General features: G+C 49.5%; 1 protein-coding gene across 1 annotated transcript in view; it reads right to left on the reverse strand.

The window, feature by feature from the left end:
• ALLC (allantoicase) overlaps positions 1-19,611 on the reverse strand; it is a 92,129-nt gene that overhangs the window by 21,120 nt on the left and 51,398 nt on the right. Inside the window, 4 exon segments of the mRNA XM_059942628.1 lie at positions 9,988-10,030; positions 13,696-13,765; positions 13,768-13,832; positions 18,393-18,521. Coding sequence (XP_059798611.1) covers positions 9,988-10,030; positions 13,696-13,765; positions 13,768-13,832; positions 18,393-18,521 — 307 coding nt within the window.

Genomic DNA, 19,611 nt, shown 5'->3' on the forward strand with positions numbered 1-19,611 from the left:
ATGGAATATTACTCAGCCATAAAAAGAAATGAAATGGAGGTATTTGTAATGAGGTGGATGGAGTTAGAGTCTGTCATACAGAGTGAAGTAAGTCAGAAAGAGAAAAACAAATACAGTATGCTAACACATATATATGGAATCTAAGGGGAAAAAAAAAAAAAGGCCATGAAGAACCTAGTGGCAAGACGGGAATAAAGACACAGACCTACTAGAGAATGGACTTGAGGATATGGGGAGGGGGAGGGGTGAGATGTGACAGGGTGAGAGAGTGTCATGGACATATATACACTACCAAATGTAAAATAGATAGCTAGTGGGAAGCAGCCGCATAGCACAGGGAGATCAGCTCGGGGCTTTGTGACCACCTAGAGGGGTGGGATGGGGAGGGTGGGAGGGAGGGAGATGCAAGAGGGAAGAGATATGGGAACATATGTATATGTATAACTGATCCACTCTGTTATAAAGCAGAAACTAACACACCATTGTAAAGCAATTATACTTCAATAAAGATGTTTAAAAAAAAAAAAAGAAATCGGCCTTGACTCAGGCTTTCTAGCTAATCCGCCATCCATACTCCATCTGGTCTCCATGCAATGACATCCTTTGTGGACCCTCCCTCGAGCACTGACTAGTCCAGGGTCACACATCGTGTTCAGGTGTTGTGTCCCCTTCATCTCCTTTTACCTGGACCCAGTCCTCAGACTTTCTTCATCTTACGTGACGCTGAATTTTTGAAGAACACAGGCCTGTTTTCTTTTGTTTTATAGGAAGAACCTGAGGTTGGCTTGGTGTTTCTGCAAAATTAGGGGAAGGTTATGTGTCCCTGACTGGATCCTACACACTCATGTCCCATCTCAGGCGTCACAGCCAGATCCCAGGACAACTGTCTCCCTGTTTGGTGACCTGGACCACCAGCCTCTCCGGCGCATCCTTCGTGCCTCCAGCCAACGCCACCGGCAGGACAAGCAGATTGCCGGCTCTGACCCAACTCCCTGCACTGCGCTTTGATTCCTGCATGAATCTTGACGTACTCACCTTTGAAACCGGCTGTAAATGACTCACATTTAAGTAGATGATCTTAATTATTTAAACAGAGCGAACTGTAATATAAGTTGGAAAAAGTATAGAAAGAAAACAAAATATTTACACAAATTCCACTTTAAAACATGTAATAAACTCCCAAGAAATACATTAAGACCCTACAAAGTGTACGACTAGACCCACATACCTAGCAAGTGTGACCACCCGCACCTAGCGAGTGGGACGAGACACACAGGACCTGAGGTGTATGCAGGCCCACACCCAGCTCGTCCCCAGCACAGGTGTGTGACGGGTACTGGAAAGGGGACATAAGAGCCTGGGTGGAGCTCGGATCCTGGACTTGGCGGTGGGGAAGAAGCAGCCTTGCGCAAAGGCCCGGTGTCTCAGACTTGCTTAGACAATCTCTCCGGCCACCCCGGACCTGGCACACAGTAGGTGCTCGACGCTGAGCGCCTCCCATCCCTCACTCAGCGGCTCTGCGTCTGGCACATCACCCCACCACGCTGTCCCAGGGCGTCTCGATGACGCAGGACTGATAATACTGCTTCTTTGGGGTGGGCATGAGGTCTGCAGAGCTGCACCCCAGTAAGGGTTTTAGAACCTGGCGGGGCAGACAGAAGCACTCCGTGAAATGCTGGCGGCAGACGTGACGGGTGGGCAGGTCTGCGTCCTGAGAGCCGTGGGGAAATGGTGGTGGACCAGCGGGAGGCAAGGAGGGGGTCTCCAGGGAAGGGGCACAGGTCCAGGAGGGGACAGCATGCACACCTCCTCTGCAGGCCCTCCAGGTCTGCTTCCCTCGGGACGAAGCCCAAACTCCCAGCACCACATCCAGGCACAGGGGCCCCTACCTGCGGGCCCACATGCCTCGCTGTTCCCCGACAGGCCAGCGCTTCCAAATCCCTGTGCTTCTCCAGAAGGGCTCCCTCCTCTGGGGTCTGGCAAACTCACCTGCGGATCCTAACTCCAATGTCATCTTGTCCCTACAGAGAAGCCCGGCCCCGCTCCCAGCCCACTCTGTACACAGCTCCACGGCCACAGGCCTGCAATTTCCGCTATGTAACTCTCTCTCTCTGCCCGAAAGCTCCCCAAGGACCGAGGCAGGGCGGCCTGCATCTTCACACGCCCGGCGCTTGGCACGTGTGGACACTCTGGTGTCTTTTAATTGTCCGAGCCACACGGACTTACAGCCATTCTCGGAAAACAGCGGATAAGCAGGAACCAGAATCCACTGCTTTCCGACACGAGGAAATGAGCATCACGCCTCCGACCCCTCCCCTCCGTCCTCACGTCCCCAGCCCCTCTGACATCATCGTGGGCTCAATTTACAAAGGCCACAGTACTTCCTTTCAATTTCCTTCATCTTTCTTCCTATTAAAAGTATTTTTGGAAAATACACCTGAGGCACACTGGGTTTATTTCTCTGTGGTGCTTTAAGAAATATAATTTTTCTCCAGAGCCCCCGTCAATCAATCTAGCTGTCTTAATGCCACTGTAAGAGGTCATCTGGCTCCGGCACATGAAAGGCAGCCTCCCAAGGTAACCTGGGACGAATCAGACAGCGTCTAATTGATGAACATAACAAGCCAGTTCAGAGCCCATCCATCCTCAGGCAGAAAACGACAGGCCTGCTGGCAAAAGGCACTTCCCCGGCTCCCAAGGAAGCAGGCTGGTTCCAAAGCGGGTCAAAGTCTCCCACCAATGGAACAGTCCCTGCTCTGAGAATTATTAACACAGAAGACTTGCTGACACTTGAACCTGCCTGCTGCATCTCCAGGCTGCTGGAAGATGGCAACAAACACTGCCTGACCGTTGTGCGACGTGGTGTGGACTTGACATCACCAGCCTGCACACGTCACTTCCAAAGTATTTACCTCACGCTCAACTTCACAGTCTCCACCCGGTTATTAAAGCGTGGGCGTCAGACCCCACACGCACTCACACGTAGGGTGCCAATGCTTGACCTCAGTTCATTACTGTCTGCTACCAACACTTGGGCTTTCTAGCCAAAGGGAAGTAGGTAATATTAACATTCTGACTGTGGGTATGATATAAATACAATGCTTATTAACTATTTACTGATATTTTACAGAGGCTTGCACCCTAAAATATTCATTTTAATATATGAATGCAATTTTAAGCACTTATTAAATTAACCTTAACTTCTCTGGAAGGTAATAGATACCCTCTTTGGAAGGTAACTGCACCATAAATGCAGTTGCTATAAAACTGAATTTGATGTAACAAATAAGAGTAGCTGCATTCAGTTACTTTCATTGGACTAAAAGAGTCATGGCTCCTGTTAACTGAACCATTTAAGGCATTGGCAGCCTCCTGATGATGTGTGTTCCAACATTCAAATATTTGAATCAACCAATAAGTGAACTGAGCCAATCAAATAAGGCAGACAGCATCCCAAATATGGTTCAAGTGTGCTAATCAGTTAAAATGCACCCATATGATTTCTTTGCCATTTTCTTGGAAATGGGCATTTTTAACAGTGTGATTTAAAGTTCTGCTAAATCAAGATTAAATCTTTCATTCTGTTCTCAATGGAAATCTAGATGTAAGGAGCAAACAGCTTCACTCTTCAATTTTTTTAAAACTCTGTTAGGGTGTCTATATTAGCTTAAATTAGAAATTCATGCCCACTGAAGCAAGTCTGATGACAGAAATCCTGGTGGGGGGGAAACAGGAAGTAAAAGGGGGGAACCAGGTTTCACTGACAGAGACCCTGAGAGGTTCAGCAGAGCCAGGATTCCAACCGAGGAAGTCAGACTCCAGAATGCTTACTCTTAAAGCCCTGGGCTTTCCCTGGGTGGGAGCCACTGGTTTACTAAGAAAACAAAAAAAAATCTGTTACCATAATATGTAGATAAGATTCACCCACTTCCTAGGCATCCAGTTAGATCCAGAGAAGGTTCGTCTTTTTACTCATTAAAGAATCCACAATGATAATCCCACACAAATACCGGAGCAGGTTTGTCCTCTACTACACGTTATACGGGATTCTATTTGACATCAACAACACTTTTCTGGGAGTTCGGGGGTTTTGAGCAGGAGCCACCCATTCTCCTTGCTTGGCCCTGCAGTGAACCTTTCTCTGCTCCAAAAAAAAAACAACAAAAACTTTTCTGCATGGATATCATCTCACACATCTCCCCATCCCTCTCATTTGGTGAGTGTGCTAATCTAGCACAAAGCACCTCCTCACACACACGTACCAACACCTAAATCCTCCTCCTCCTTCCCTGGGGGCCCAGGTCTCTGCTCCTGACGCCACCATCCACCAGTGTTGCCCCGGGAAACCTGGAGTCCTCCCTGACTTTTCCACTTTCTCACACTCCACGGCCGTCTAGACGCGCCCGTGTTCCTTCCCATTTCACCGAATCAAGATGCCAAGAATCGTAAGACACGTGGTCATTTCCTGTGTCGCTAATAAAGAAATCAGCCTGCCATTTAAACCATGTCATGGTGCTTCCTTATTACCTAGAAGTTCTTTCTTCTATCTATACTTCCTGAAAAAGGCCTTTTGGAACTATTTAGACATAGATATTTATCAATAGCACACCTGTGCAAAAAGGAAGGGGAGACAGTTAACAAATAAATTACTTGCATCCGCCCAAGATTCTACATCTTGAGTCTGGCTCTTCTGAACCACTTCTGCCTCAAAGCCGCCTGTGCTTTTCCACAGGACAGAAAGAGCGCTCCTCCATTATTCCTGGAATTCTCGTCCGAGCTGCTCTGCACATTCCGAGGCTGGTGCTTTCTTGCCTGGAGCATGGGAGGCACCAATCTCAGGAACAAAACGCAAACAAGTGTGGTGGGCTGCCCCTGGCCACAAAGCCCCTCCCCCGATGCACAGGCAGTATGAAAAGTGAGTACCCTGCCGCACTTCTCCACCGAGGGAGAGCCTATTTCTCCACCCCCTGGGACTTTGAGACCACTTGGAGGAAAACAGAGGTGCCAGCAACCAGCACCAGCTTCCAGATGTGGTGATATGGCCTTAGGCAACCCAGCCCAGCGGACCCTCCAGCTAAATGCAGCTGCATAAGTAACCCGGTGAACTGGCCCAAGCCACCCAGCCAACCCACAGAACCTAGAGAAATAACAAATCGTTGTTGTTTTACGTCCCTAGGTTTGAGGATGGCTCTTTTTTTTTTTTTAATTTTATTTATTTTTGGCTGCGTTGGGTCTTCATTGTTGCACACAGGCTTTCTCTAGTTGCGGTAATCGGAGGCTTCTCTTGTTGCGGAGCACAGGCTATAGGCGCACAGGCTCAGTAGTTGTGGCACGCGGGCTCAGTTGCTGTGGCTCGCGGGCCCTAGAGCACAGGCTCGGTAGTTGTGGTGCACGGGCTTAGTTGCTCCGCGGCCTGTGGGATCTTCCCGGACCAGGGCTCGAACCCGTGTCCCCTGCATTGGCAGGTGGATTCTTAACCACTGCGCCACCAGGGAAGTCCCGAGGATGGCTCTTTACGCAGTAACAGGTTATTGAAGCTGATAGCTCCGCTATGTGTGGGTATCTCCCTTTCCTGGGTCTATAAAAGAATTGGCTGTTGTTCTGCAAAAACATATGGAATTGAAGGAGAATATACCCCACTAATAACAAATAACAGCACATCTTGCTATCTCTATCTTTATGACTTTCCATGCGTATATAATGACTTTCATTTCAATTCCTAATCCCAGCAAAACCCTTTCAAGGACATTTACACAGCAAGTAAACGTACCATGTGCAATGTCAGCCGTGCACCTCCTCAGCTGGAGAGACGGTAACGTGAGCAGCTGTGGCCAAGTTCACCGCGACAACAGATGAACCTGCAGCACGACGGCCAAGATGCCATCAGCCTAAGATGTGCCCCTACTTCAGAGCCTCAAAGATGGGGAAAGTGCTTGTCACAGAATCAGTGACACACTGCAGCTCTTGAACCCAATCGCGCCCCACCTGCCACTCGCTGGGAGCATTACAGTGGCCTCAGGACGGGCCTCTCCTCCGCTATTGCTATTCTTGCTCCATTTTCAGTCCGTACATTTTATTCCATCACTAGCAGTGATTCTCAAGTGCATATCTGTTCATTTCACTCCCTTGCTGAGGTCAGGATCCCTATGAATACAAGTGTCTCACCTGCCCTTCCAGCCCTCATGACAGTCCCAGCCTGCCTTCCCAGCCTGCCACCTGCATCCCACTTTCCCGTCTCAGGTATTGTGGTTTTCCTGACTCTTTGCGCAGTGCTGATGGAGAGACACAGGTGCGTCGGAAAGTTGGGCAGTTTAATAGCAGAGGGATCGCTGCCCTACTGGAATTATGCAAGCAGGAGGGGTTGATGCCGGTGGAATCCAGGATGACGTGTGGGCTTGGGCTGAACCAGGGAACAGGTTCCATTTTCCTGGTGAGGACTGTTACAGCCGCTGTGTCCTGTTCACTGGCACGTCTGCCTTCGCCACTAGCAGAAACTCACACTCAGCTCATCTCTGTATCTCCAGCACATGAAGGTTTCCTGGACTACCAGACACATCAACGGATGCCTCCATTCAAGTCTGACAGTCTGCAGGTCAAAAGCTCTGTGTGTATTTGTGTTCAGTTCATAGAAGAGTCAGGAAAGAGCCTCTTCTTTATACTGTCGGTACATTTAAGAAAACACTTGCAGATTTAGACCATATGATCCAGCAATCCCACTCCTGGGCACATATCCAGACAAAACTCTAATTCGAAAAGATACACGCACCCCAGTGTTCATAGCAGCACTGGTCACAATAGCCAAGACATGGAAGTAACCTAAGTGTCCATTGATTGACTGGTGAATGGATAAAGAAGATGTGGTATATATATACAATGGAATATTACTCAGCCATAAAAAAGAATGAAATACTGTCATTTGCAGCAACACGGATGGACCCAGAGATTATCATACTAGGCAAAGTAAGTCAGAAAGAGAAACACAAATATCGTATGATATTATTTATATGTGGAATCTAAAAATGATACAAATGAATGTATTTACAAAACAGAAATAGGCCCACAGACATAGAAAACAAACTTATGGTTACCGAAGAAGATAGTGAGTGAGCAGCGGAGATAAATTAGGGGTTTGGGATTAACATATACACACTGCTATATACATGATAGGTAAACAACAAGGACCTACTGTGTAGCACAGGGAATTATATTCAGTATCCTGTAATAACCTATAACGGAAAATAATCAAAAAAGAATATACATGTGTATATATATATATATATATATATATATATATATATATATATATATAACTGAATCACTTTGCTGTATACGTGAAAGCAACACAACACTGTAAATCAACTACACTTCAATTTCAAAAATGTCTTAAAACAATACTTATTTTTTAAAAGAAAACTCAGCACTCGATCGTACAGGGAGCTGCTACTCTGCCCACCTAACAGCCTCAGGATGGGAAGATGACCAAGGGTCCACGACAGCCCCTCAGGTGCTGCAGGGCAATGTCCCCACCGAGGGGCAGTCCTGGGTCTCCAGGTTGATTTTTAAATTTCCTCCCCTCACTTTCCAAAAGGATGCTGAGATGGTTCACTCAGAAAATAGATAAAAGTCTAATAAGTTAGAAGTGGAAAACTGGGAACAAGTAAATAAAGGAACAAATATATTTATCGTAATATAGTTGCCGTGACTAATCCTAAAATCCAGGCTTCTGCAGCCAAACAAAGGAGCCCGGCATGTGGAGTAGTTTCCATTCTCAGCAACGCAACCCACTCCTCAAATGGGGCAAGGATTCCTTCAGCACTCAGTTCTGAGATCCTCGTACCATACAGACCTTGACATAAGGGACGACGGATACCGTAAAGCCCTTGACGGGTATCTGTACACCAACCTTTGCTAAGTCAATGCCCTTTGTTTTCTTCTAGGACTTTCCGTTTTCTAGAACAAAACGTGCTTGCTATGCCTGCTATATGCTCTTGTCACACTGACTTCATAGAAGAATTTCAGTGATAGATCTAATCTTTCTGAAATAACACATTTTTACACTGCAGTTTATGCCATGTTTGTGATCATTCTGTTAAAGACCCCAAAGTATTAAATATCATCATCAAAACCCATTAATTGTCCAGTGATAGATTTCCAGAAGAGAAAAGGAAATGCAGACAATATCGGAACAAACATGCTCAAATTTTAGACCAATGTTAAACATATAGTGAAAAGAAAATTACATCCCTACCTATAAGGAGCCAAAGTCAAAACAACAACACAATGAAATGAGGATGAGGACATAACACAAGCAGGTAGCGGTAAACCCGCACTACAGCTTCAGCAGACGGATTCAGTTATCTGTGTGCTCAGAGGCTTCCAAAACCATGAAAGGATGGGATTTCAAGCTTGCACTGTTCACGCTACGTAACAGTCATCATTCAAACGTCACGCGAACACTGGGGAAGGCAGAAAAGACTAACTCTGCGGGGCTAGGACCCCGTGCGCTCTTGCAGGCGTTCCCCCTTCCGGGATTACCTGCCCCTTCTCTGAACCACACTCCACGACCTGCACCTTTGTGCTGAGCTCCACGTGTCGGTCACTCCGCGTCCTACAAACCATCATCCTATGCACGTGACTCATTTATACAAAATCGGTGTCATGACGTTAAGTCCACGTGTCCGTCCCCACGAGATGGAGTGCACCCCAAGGGCAGAATCATGTCTATCATTCTTGTGTTCTCAGTGATTCTCATTCATTCATCCAACAAACACTTAACACTAAATGCAATCCTTAGAGAAAATCAAGAATAAATAAAATGATCATTGAGCTCAAGAAGCTACCAAAATAACAATAGAGTTCATTCAGAAAAACCTTGACACCAAAAGCCAGACAACAAGAGAAAGAGGTATTCTAAGCTAGTCTCACTTATAAACAGACGTGCAAAAATCCTTAACAACATTTAGCAAAACTTATTCAGAAAAGTATTTTTTTTAGTAGTGAGCCTTTTTAGGTGCAGGCCGGCTGGGTGAGGATTGTGGCCATGAATCCGGTGTGAAGAGGGTCAGGTCAGCTGTGGTATCCCCTGCAGGGACTCTGACCTCCTTCAGGGCAAGTGCAGACAGAGCGAGGGGCTGGGCTCCAAGTCCAGGCTTTCAGCAGGCGAAGGCAAGGTGGCCCCGAGGGGTAAGGAAGCCAGAGCTCCTTGCAGGAAGGTGATACATGGTGGGGTAAGAAATCTGGGCTGCAACTGGAGGAAAGCAAACCCAAAGGCTGGCTGCCAGATATTGGAAAAGAACAGATCGATACCCTGGAGAGCCTCGAGGCCGGTGAGTTCCAGAAGGACGGGACTAGAAAGCCGGGAAGGAGATGGTAGGCATTCAACAGCTTTGTTGAATGAATATTCACGCGGTAGAGCCGCTCAAGTACTGATTCTATAAGCCGGTTTGGGACGTTTTCATCATGTGAACAGGTGATGAGGGCCCGTTGGAGCCGCCAAGGTCTGGCTTCTACCTGTCTTGCTCGGCCTGTGCTCTGTGCGGCAGTATCAGGCCGTGTGTGCAGACGAGCACAAGCACACCCTCTGTGCCTTCCTCCAGTTGCCAAGTCTGCCTGACATCTCCCCCCAGCTCCCGCCAGGCCTTTGGCTCCTCCAGCGCCAGAAGACCTGTGTGTCTTTTTATCCCCACACTCACGGTGTTGCATCACGAACACCTCGGTGTGACTCCCAGTCCTAGACTCTGAGCTCCAAGGGTACACCTGAGGCCTTGTTCGGCTCCTTCACAGGAGTAAGCCTGTGCTGAGAAGCTTGTTCTGCAACGGCGGGGCCGGCCTGTCGTGTGTCCTTCATTTTTTTAAATTTATTTTTGTTGGAGTATGGCTGCTTTACAATATTCTGTTAGCCTCCACCACACAACACAACGAATCAGCCGTACAAAAGACACCAGGGTTAACCACGGCTGTCATTATCCCTTTTTAACAAGTACTCACTTTTTTCTTTCTTCGTGAATACTTCTCAATGTCTGTGTACTTTCTGAAAAACAAAAGAGAGTCAAGCTTGAAACGTGTGAAGCCCAGCCGAAAACATCTGAACAAAAATGTCGACTGCTGCGTCAGCCTCAGGGGGCACCGACCACGAGGAAGGAGCTTTCTGTCCCCAGAGGACACAAGCCCACATCCACAGCGGCTCCCAGGCTCAGGAGAAAGGGCCCCAAGGAAGTCTGTTCACTTTCCTTCCCTGAAATCTTTTTTTTTTTTTTTTTTTTAGTATTTTAAAGCTTTATTTAAATGATGATGCAGGGAAGGGGCTAAGAGAGGTAGGTGAGACACTGGCCTTGGGTGCAAAATTTAAGGGGGCACCAAACAAGCCGGTCATCAAGATAAACACGACTTGAATGCAGCACTTGAAAAATCAAAATGCAAAAAGTAATGCACGATGAACAAAATATAAAAATTTTAAATGAAGGCAGTATGAGTATTATCGATTTTTCCTTTTGGCTCAGGCTCCAGTGTAGCTGACACGTGCTTTTGCATTATAAAAACATTTCTCACAGATCAAACCCACAATAAGGTTTAAAAAGTGCATTTCTTAACAAAGAAAAGGAGAGGTAATCCGGTGTGTGTGATTGTGCTGTGCAAATGACAAAGACTGTGACAATGGGAAGAGGTGCAAGTGTAGGTGCTGGAGGGCAGGTCTGGGGCCAGTAGGTGGGGGGGGGGGGGTGAAGTGGACCCCAGCTGGCCCTTGAACACACCCCCGATGCCTGGGAAGCCATGCTTGTGCCATGAGCGCCCACGCCTTTGGCCAGAGTGGACTGGTCCCCAAGGGCTCCCAGCTGGAGCCTCCTGGGCCCTGGCTCTTCCCCGAAACCCTTGAAAATCCAATGGCTCCTCACTTACGGGGGGCGGGGGGCAGGGCGGGCGTCTGGCCTAAGGCCGTGCGTTTACAGGCACCTCTGCCCCAAAGCTTCTATATGATCTCGGGGCGGCGAGGAGGGGGACCCTAACATTTTTAAGTTTTCGACGGTGGATGCATCACGTTTGCAAACACAGTTTCGTCACACGGCCCTCGCGATGACGTGCAGAGCCAGCGTTACTGCTCCCCCGGGGCTGGTAAAGAACCCGGGCTCCGGACATGAGGGTTTACTCAGTGCCCCGCAGCTGATCTGCAGAAGAGCTGAGACCACAATCCCACCCCAAACCCGGTCCGTCCTCTTTCTACCCCGCCGCAGAGCTCTCGTTCTCCTTCTGCGCCCGACGGCCACGCAGGTCCACGTGCTGCATCTGATTCTTCACCGACTCCAACCTCCACTGTGCACGTTTGGAAAGGCCTCCCCGACGTGGGTCCCCAGCAGACCAGCACCTGCTTGGTCCACTTCCCGTGTGGTGACTGGACCTCAGCCTCTTACCGACTCTGCTCATCCCAAGCCCAACCTCTCTGGCGAGGGAGAAAGCTATTTAAGCAACTAGCAGATTCAGGTCAGGGTTCAACACATGAACAGACGACAGGAAGAAACAAAACACACTGAAAGGCAGAGGAACTCGTGCGGGGGGCAGCGGACACAGAGTAGAGAGAACCGTTCAACTCAGTCCGACAGCCCCACCGTATCTCCACCCGCCACGCTGTCAGGACCGTCAGCAACGGACTAAGATGTCCATAAAGTCAGGCAATATCCACGCTCACCAGGCGCGCGGGCAGGACCCTAACCTAAGCATCTGCCTGCATATCACACTGCTGGGGGGGGCGGTCACCATCTGTCAACAGGACGAAGGGAGCCTTAGAGTAGAAAACCTAAGAGCGTAGGAGCCAGAATAGGCATAAGGTCCCCCAGACACTGTTCCCCCGGTGGCGTCTCAAGTCTCCCAAACGCACCCAGAGCTCCTGCAGGGCACCTCGGGGTGGGGTGAAGGCCTACCACCTGCAAGGCTGAAGCCACCTGCCTGCCCCACAGCGAGATGAAAACTGACACCTCGTTCTCAGCACAGTGACCATAAGAGCACGACAGAGAAGCCCGACAGGGAGGGCTCCCGCAAGCCCTCAAAGAGCCCCGACATTAGTGTGGGTCAAACGCACCCCCGGGGGCTAAGCAGCCAAGGGGGCGAAATCCCACAGGCCGGCCTGTCTCAGCAAGACCTGGAGACGGGGAGCAGCGCTCGGTGCCCGCCTTAAAAACCGTACCGACCGTCGCGTGAAGGAACACTCGGGCTCGTGTGTACACGCCCCCGCGTGCCCGACACGCCAGCGCTGGAGAAGTGGGGACGGCAGGGTCCCGCGCAGCTCAAGGCCTGGCCCCTGGCAGAGCGCATCTGCTGGCCACCGGCCTATCCTCCCATGCCCCACGCCTGCCTTCTCGGCGGACCCAGAGGCAACAAGCCCAGCCACAGTCCTAATCCCGGGGCCTCCATCTGGGACCAAAACTGAGGAGCTGGGTCCGTGTGCACCTCAGAACTTCAGTCCTGCAGGTCAGCCTTTCTTCCCGCCCCTCCGCTGAGCCTGGTCCAGCCCTGACAGCCGGCATCAGACACTCAGGAGCTCATCTGGAGCTGTGGCCCCGAGAGCCCCGGACTCACAAACAGGTGTCTGTATCTGGCCAGCACATCAGGAGAGTGAGGAAGGGATTTGGACTCTACAGACCTACGGATATGTGGAGTTGGGAATACTGAGGTTTTTCCTACAGATACACGCTGAAAAGCAAGGTGGGTGAGACACTGAAAACCAAGGAGGTGTCAAGTGTAATTCTGCCCTGGGAATGTAACCAGACCACCTCATCTCGTGACTTCAAGGACCGGGAGCCATGAGAAGGGCTCTCTGCACATACAGAGTCTGCTCTGCCCTTGTAAGCATCAGTGCAGGACACAGGACGCAACTCAGAGCGCAAATGCTGGGCTCTTCTACCCCAGGGAAAAACCCCCGGGCGCCCCCCAGGCTTGAGCCTACGTGACAGCACTGTGCCTTCACTACTGGCGCTCGCCTGCCCTATCCTAGCTGCAAGCCGGCGAGTGCGGGGACAACCATCGCATTATCTCAGGGGGCGGGACAAGAGTCCCCACCGTCTCATCTTCCTCCCGGCCATTCCTTCGCATCCACAGGTGCACACACCGGGGTGTGCCCTGTTACGCGGGTCCAGGACCTACTATAAAAATCACTGCTTTGTTCACCAGGAGAGACTGCCAGCCTGCACACACTCTGTTTTAGATAAGGAAAAGCAAGTCGAATTAAGAAAACGAAACTGTGCCAGATGGAGCGTGGGCTACCATGACCGTGGCCTGGGGCCAGCTCTATCCTGTACGTTTAGACTCTTGACCTCTGAGACCCCAGGAACCCCGGAGAAAGACTCAAAACGGGATCTCACTGTCCTTGTGACTCTGTCCAACAGCAGTGGTTCCTCCATGCCAAAGATTTTGAAAACTCAAAACTGCCTCATAGGGACTTCCCTGGCAGTCCAGTGGTTAAGACTCCGCACTTCCAATGCAGGGGGCATGGATTCGATCCCTGGTCAGGGAACTAAGATCCCACACGCCGCATGGCACAGCCAAGAAAATATTAAAAAAAAAGAAAACTGCATCATATATAAAATGATAATATCAAGTTTCACTACAGAAAAATAGCAGGTACCTAAACTGACCATATTTGGGAGAGGAGCTGGGGGGAAAGGCAAATTTTACCAAGCAGGAAGGGAGGGAATGAAATGTGCTCACTGTTGGGCTTCGCTGGGGACCTTTGGGGACTTCCAATAAGGGAAATACTTGAAGGACTCCAGTCCTGCCCAATGTAAAAATGGTTGTCTTGCAAATCCTTTGAGTTGTCCAGAAGATGCCCATTCTTTGTAAATAATCTGTGAGTAAAGACAGAAAAAATGAGCTGGAGACTTAAGAGCCCTGACATCGGGCTGGGGGCACCCGGTACATAACGCGACTGGTGTGTGGACCACAGGACAGCTGATGCTCCGAGAGCAAACGTAAACCAAACGGGCTAACGGAGCCCTGCGGGAGCGGCTCTACCAGGGTTAGGCTCGCTTTCCATTTTTAGATTTTTTAATTAAAGTATATCTTTAATTATGTACAAGTATTCAGAGGGCCCTGAGAACATCTTAAGCTGTTGGTTGCTGTTCAATTAATTTTAACTAATAAGTTAAAATCAATACAAATTGGCTTATATTGTTATAACAATACTTGGAAAACAACCCGGCATTTATTAGCAAATAATATGCCTTTTTATAAGCACAAAAAGACTAATGTTTGTCTACGTTTTATTCTGCACTCTTTTTTGGCATGTATTAATTCATAATTCATGTATTTAAGAAAATATTCAATTCATTCAATGCTGAGCATCTGTTAGGCACCATACAATGAGGTAGGCACGGCCTTGCGTAAAAAATATGAATAAGAAAGCCACTGCTTCCCCAAAGTCAAGAAGTGTACAAAAGCCTATAAAAGCAAGTATGACCAGAGAAGGGCAAAGTGTCGGCGTTCTAAGAGGAGAAAGATTAAAGGCAACTGTAGGCGTCACTAAGGTGAAATGCACAAGGGTAGGTAGGAGTTCCTCATGTGAACATGGGATGAAGCCTTTGGGGCAGCAGAAGGGGCTCCTGCAAAAAGCCAGAACACAGGGGATTGACTGTCACCGAAGGGTGAAATGCAGACATGGAACTTGAACGTTGAATCCCAGAGCCTGGAATTCTAGGGGGAGGAGCTTATCATCGATTTAGTCGGAGTGAGTGGGGATTTGCGTGGAAGTGTGGGGTAAGCACTGTGTTTTAGCAACAGGCGGCTGGCCATCGTGGGTGGGATGTGACGGAGGAAAAGCACCTCACCTGGGGGAGGAGATGCAGGGCTATCGCAGGGTGTACGACGTGCTCACGAATGACAGCGGTGAGCACGGGACGGGAGAGGAGAGAAGGCTGCAGGACACCTGGAGCAGGGGGACCCACAGGACGCAAACCGCCCTCCCCTGAGCACCCCCCAACCTCAGCCAGCAGGGGACCGCCAGATGCCTGGCTCACACACGGCGCTGGGCCCCGCCCCGGAGTTTCTGATTCAGTGAGTCTAAAATGAGGCCTGAGCATCCGTTTCTAACAAGCTCAGCTCCTGGACCTGCTGCCTCGGGTCACCCTGTAGGACCAAGATGAAGAACCTCCAGACAGGGGACAACTGTGAGACGCCCCAGGGAGTGGAACACAGGGCTTCCAGGTGAGAAGCAGGGCTTGGAACTTCCTTCCTCTCCTGTTGTCACCTTGGGACAATCGGTGCCCATCCCTGGAGGGCTCCCAGCTGGCACGAGCGTCCCCAGGAGCAAGTCAGGGAGCTGCAGACGCCCTCGGCAGCGAGGGGCCCAGGGAGGCGGCAGGACGGACTGGCTGCGGCCTCGAGGACAGCCTCCCCCCGGAGCTCGGGTGCTGGGGGCTGGACCGCAAGGCGCCGGGGGTGGGGCCTTGGGAGACTCCACCGGAAGCAGAAGTGCTGGGACACGTGGACCAGGAACTTAACATAAACGTGGAAAACGTTACAAAAGAAATAAGGGAAATAAGAGATAAAGAAAGAAGCACAAATTACTGTTTGGAAGATAAAATAGAGGAACTCTCCCAGGAAGCAGCAGGGAATGATAATAGAACATACAGAAGTTAAGAAATAAAAATGAGTAGAAGTGCCATCAACCAGATAATAAGAATCCCCAAAATAAGTTAAATTAGGAGTAGAAAGGAAGAAACACGGGTAGAAATAATGAAGATTCGTGTCACAGAATGAAAGAAAGAGGGAAGACCTGCAACTGGAAGAGTCCACAGATGGTGAAAAAGCAGAGAGAAGAGTTTAGGTTCACCAGCACTGCCCAACCTGTGCCCGACAAATGCGGATTGAATCAAACCTTGAGGGTGGAAACGGTTGTATCTCAGAGTCTCAGAACTTGGCAGGGACCGCTCACCACCCTTCTCTTCCAGCAGGTAGAGAGCTCTGCCAGGCGGACAGAGCCCAGGGCTGCGGGACGTGGGAAATTCACCCTCTTTCCTCCTCAATTCCTCCCCGTGCTAACGCCTCTCCTTTCCGGAACCGCGTCTGGCCAGCCTCACGGCCAGGCATCACCCATAACACTGCATTTCCCAACCAGGGCTGGACCAGCGTGAGGCGAGAGAAGCACCTGGGGCGCAGATCTGGGGGGTGCCCGCTTTCAGGGGTGCACCAGCATCTCCTCCCAAGCCCAGCACACCCCGACCTCTACTCATCCGCCGCTCTCAAGGTGAACCTCTTCTTCTGGGCTATTCCTACCTCTACTCATCCCCGCTCTCAAGGCGAACCTCTTCTTCTGGGCTATTCCTAGACTGGGCTCCACGCCTGGGTGTGCTCCTCTCCTACACACTCTGCCCTCCACTGTGATTCTGTTTGCTTCTGCCTTCCCTGCGGGGCCACAAGCTCAACGGGGGTGAGCGGACCAGGCTGGGCCTCCCATGTGCGTCGTGGTGCCCACCGTGCAATCAGCACGCAACACACGTCTGTGAAAAACATATTTTTCTAACACCAAGATCAGCAATAATCTCTCACACAGAGACCCACACAGAATCTTAATGGTTTCTCTGGAATATATATATATCCCAGAAAGTTCAAAACTATCCAATAAATCAACTAATTTTAATACCACTGAGAACTTGGCTAAGTCTCTAACGGACACAAGAAAAAGGTATAGTAGAAACCTCCACTGAAGCATATTAACATTATCTAAGGAATGATAAATACAAATGACTTTTCAAACGTATGTTGACTATTAGATGTCAGTTCCGTTCAAAGATAACATGTACGTTGATAATAAAAAAAAAACCTGTAATGTGCATATTACATCACCCTTTCAAGCTTACTATTGAAAATTTGTACTTTCTAAGCATTTATTTCCAAGCTCTGTACTTTTCTAAACTCAACCACAGAGAACTAATTTAAGTCCAGGGGAAAAAAGAAATAAGCTTATTGATCTAGTGTCCTATTTTCCCTCTAAATATCCTATTTCCTTGCTTGCTTCTCCCTTACAAAGATTTTATCTCTTCCTTTCAGCACTATGTGATACTTGTGATTTTATACGTGATACTTATGATTAATTCCACTGTTGTTTCTGGCTTCTTCCAAAAATATGCACGAGTCTATCTGCTCCAGACAATTGCCCCTATTTCTTTAAGGATAAAACACTAATATTTATAACTGCATCCTGAAGTCACTTGGGCACTTACAGTCCTTTCTACTACGTAAACAGCTGTCCTCCTGGAACACTGGTGTTCACTGTTATTCACCACCCTCACCAGGCTAGCGAGTATCCCATTGCTCCAAATGTCCCGACAGTTATGTCCTGCTCACTAGCAGACACATCCGCTTTCATTGCTGGTATCACAACTCTTGACTGTCAGTAGATCTTTTATGTTTTAATTCACCCCCGAGAAACAGTTAATTGACACAGAAGTGAGAAGGGACTGAATGCTTTTGCTCTTCCTCCCCAGCGCCAGCCACCTGGGACCACCACTGCCCGTAAGGGCGACGCTTCTAATGGTCCTTCGGCCTCACTGCACATCACCTGACTTCTCAGCTTTAAAGGTCTGTGTCCTCCTGCGCTTTCCCACCCACTCCCGTGGCGAGACCCGGGCCTTCTCGTCACCCCGTGTGTTGCCAAGGCCAGGTCTTCTTCACCTCCCGCTACAGCCTGCAGCCTTGCCGCCCTCCACTCCCTCCCTCCCGCCCTCCTCCAACCGCCAGGCCGGGGTCTGAGACCACCAGGCCATCCCTAGAGTCACTCGCACACCGACCCCCTCCCCTGCTGGTCCTTCCCACGCTCGGCCAGGGACGAGTGTATCCATCTTCCCCTCCCTCGTCCCAGGCTGCCGAGCGTCAGAGGAAACCACAGCCCTGCAGCGTGTCCCACTGCAAAGTCGGGGTCCAGGCCAGTGGGGCCCCCAACACTGCTCGGCCAGCGCAGCACACCACCTCCTCCATCCAAGGGCTCCATCCCCCCGTGACGGGCCCCGTCACCACTCGGACGCCAGCTCCCCTGCGTGGCTCCCCGAATTCTCCCGCCCAAGAGGCCTCATGACGTCACCTGAGCATCTCACTGAATGTTAATCACTGGCCACCCGGCAGGGGCACGGGGGACCCGGGGGACTGGGGCGACCACATCTCAGCCTTGTTAGCTGTATTCACCATGCCGAGGGTGAGGCAGATGCTCGCTAAGCTTTGTTGAATGAATGAATGAATGAATTTGTTAAAAATAAGTATGGCCCAAAGACTGCAGAACTATTGTCTGCCTGAAGAATTGAAATCAGAGCTCACGAGGAATCATTTCAGACCTTGCTGGCCAGGCAGGAAATTCTCACTGAAAAGCACAGAACGAGCCCTCCTTCCGGGTCCCCAGAGCTGGGCCAGAGCCTTACTTTTGAACGCCTCTCAGAGGAAAGACCTTCTCTCCGATCGTGGCCAGCACTCAGTTCCACTCCGTCAGGCTGAATTTGGGTATCACAATCTTTACAGGTGGAATAAATAATCTTCCATTTGTGAAAACACTGCAGGAACCAAAGGAAAAGCCTTCGTTAGGGCCTCACACTTTGGGGGAAAACACTGGAAATTCGCGAAAGATACCCAATTCCAGAGCCCTGAACAGCCCCTGGTGGCCCACACGCCACCCCACGGAGGACAGTCCCCGAGCCCCTAGTGCTCAGGGCCATGGAGGGGCCAGAAACGCTGGCGACACGGCCTCATGGGATAGAAGACACCCCGATGAACAGGACTGAACTCTACTCTTCAAAAAATACGCCTCCGTGACAATGGGTAACATGGAAGAAACCTGTGTCCATGTGGAAAACAAACGGGGAAATGTGGCGTTAAAAATGCAGCTATTGTCCCCTCCGTGGAGCCAAGAGGGGGTCCCGGAGGAAATAACGTGCAATCCTCTGGAAGGATGATAGGAACCGCTGGTTTCACTCTCGCAGTTTAAGGCAGCTTCCCTGTGGTCCTGGTGGGTTTGTTTTCTTATTTCTATGGGCTGGGGCTGGGGACACGGCTGGGGTCCGCACAAAACCCAATGCAAAGCTGCTAGTTCTCTGGTGTTAGAGTCAAAGCCACTTAGCAACAGTTTCAAACTCTTATTAAAATATTGTAAAATATTTCTTTAAGTCTAAAAGTCATGGATAGCATTTAACAATACAGGAGTCCAACTTTAAGGTGCTGGCTTTCAATCTGTTACTTTGTTATTTATGATTACTGTTGTTTTATTGTTGCTGTTTTTCCTTAAATGTAAATAATTTAAAATTGGAGAAATACATCTCTTGTTTCAGAGTAAATATAAATTTTAAGTTAACACGTTTGTGCACAACAAAAAGAATCAGGTTTCTCAGCTAAGGCGCTGTGGAAGGAGGCTTGCCATCACCCCAGAGGCCACCTTTCTCCATACTTAAAGCCTCTGCCCCAAAACAAACCTCGAAAGGGGCATTCTGTGCAAGTCATAGCACAGCTCGTCTGTGATGTTACCGCTACCCTGAAGATTTGCTGCAAGGTTTCCACCTACCCGTGTTCCTAAATGGTGCACGCCAAAAAAGTCTCTCCAAACACAGACGGCTAATAATACAAGAAATAAATGTGGAGACAAGGCCATGT

This window comes from Balaenoptera ricei, chromosome 13, assembly GCF_028023285.1.
Source record: "Balaenoptera ricei isolate mBalRic1 chromosome 13, mBalRic1.hap2, whole genome shotgun sequence".
Lineage (NCBI taxonomy): Eukaryota > Metazoa > Chordata > Mammalia > Artiodactyla > Balaenopteridae > Balaenoptera > Balaenoptera ricei.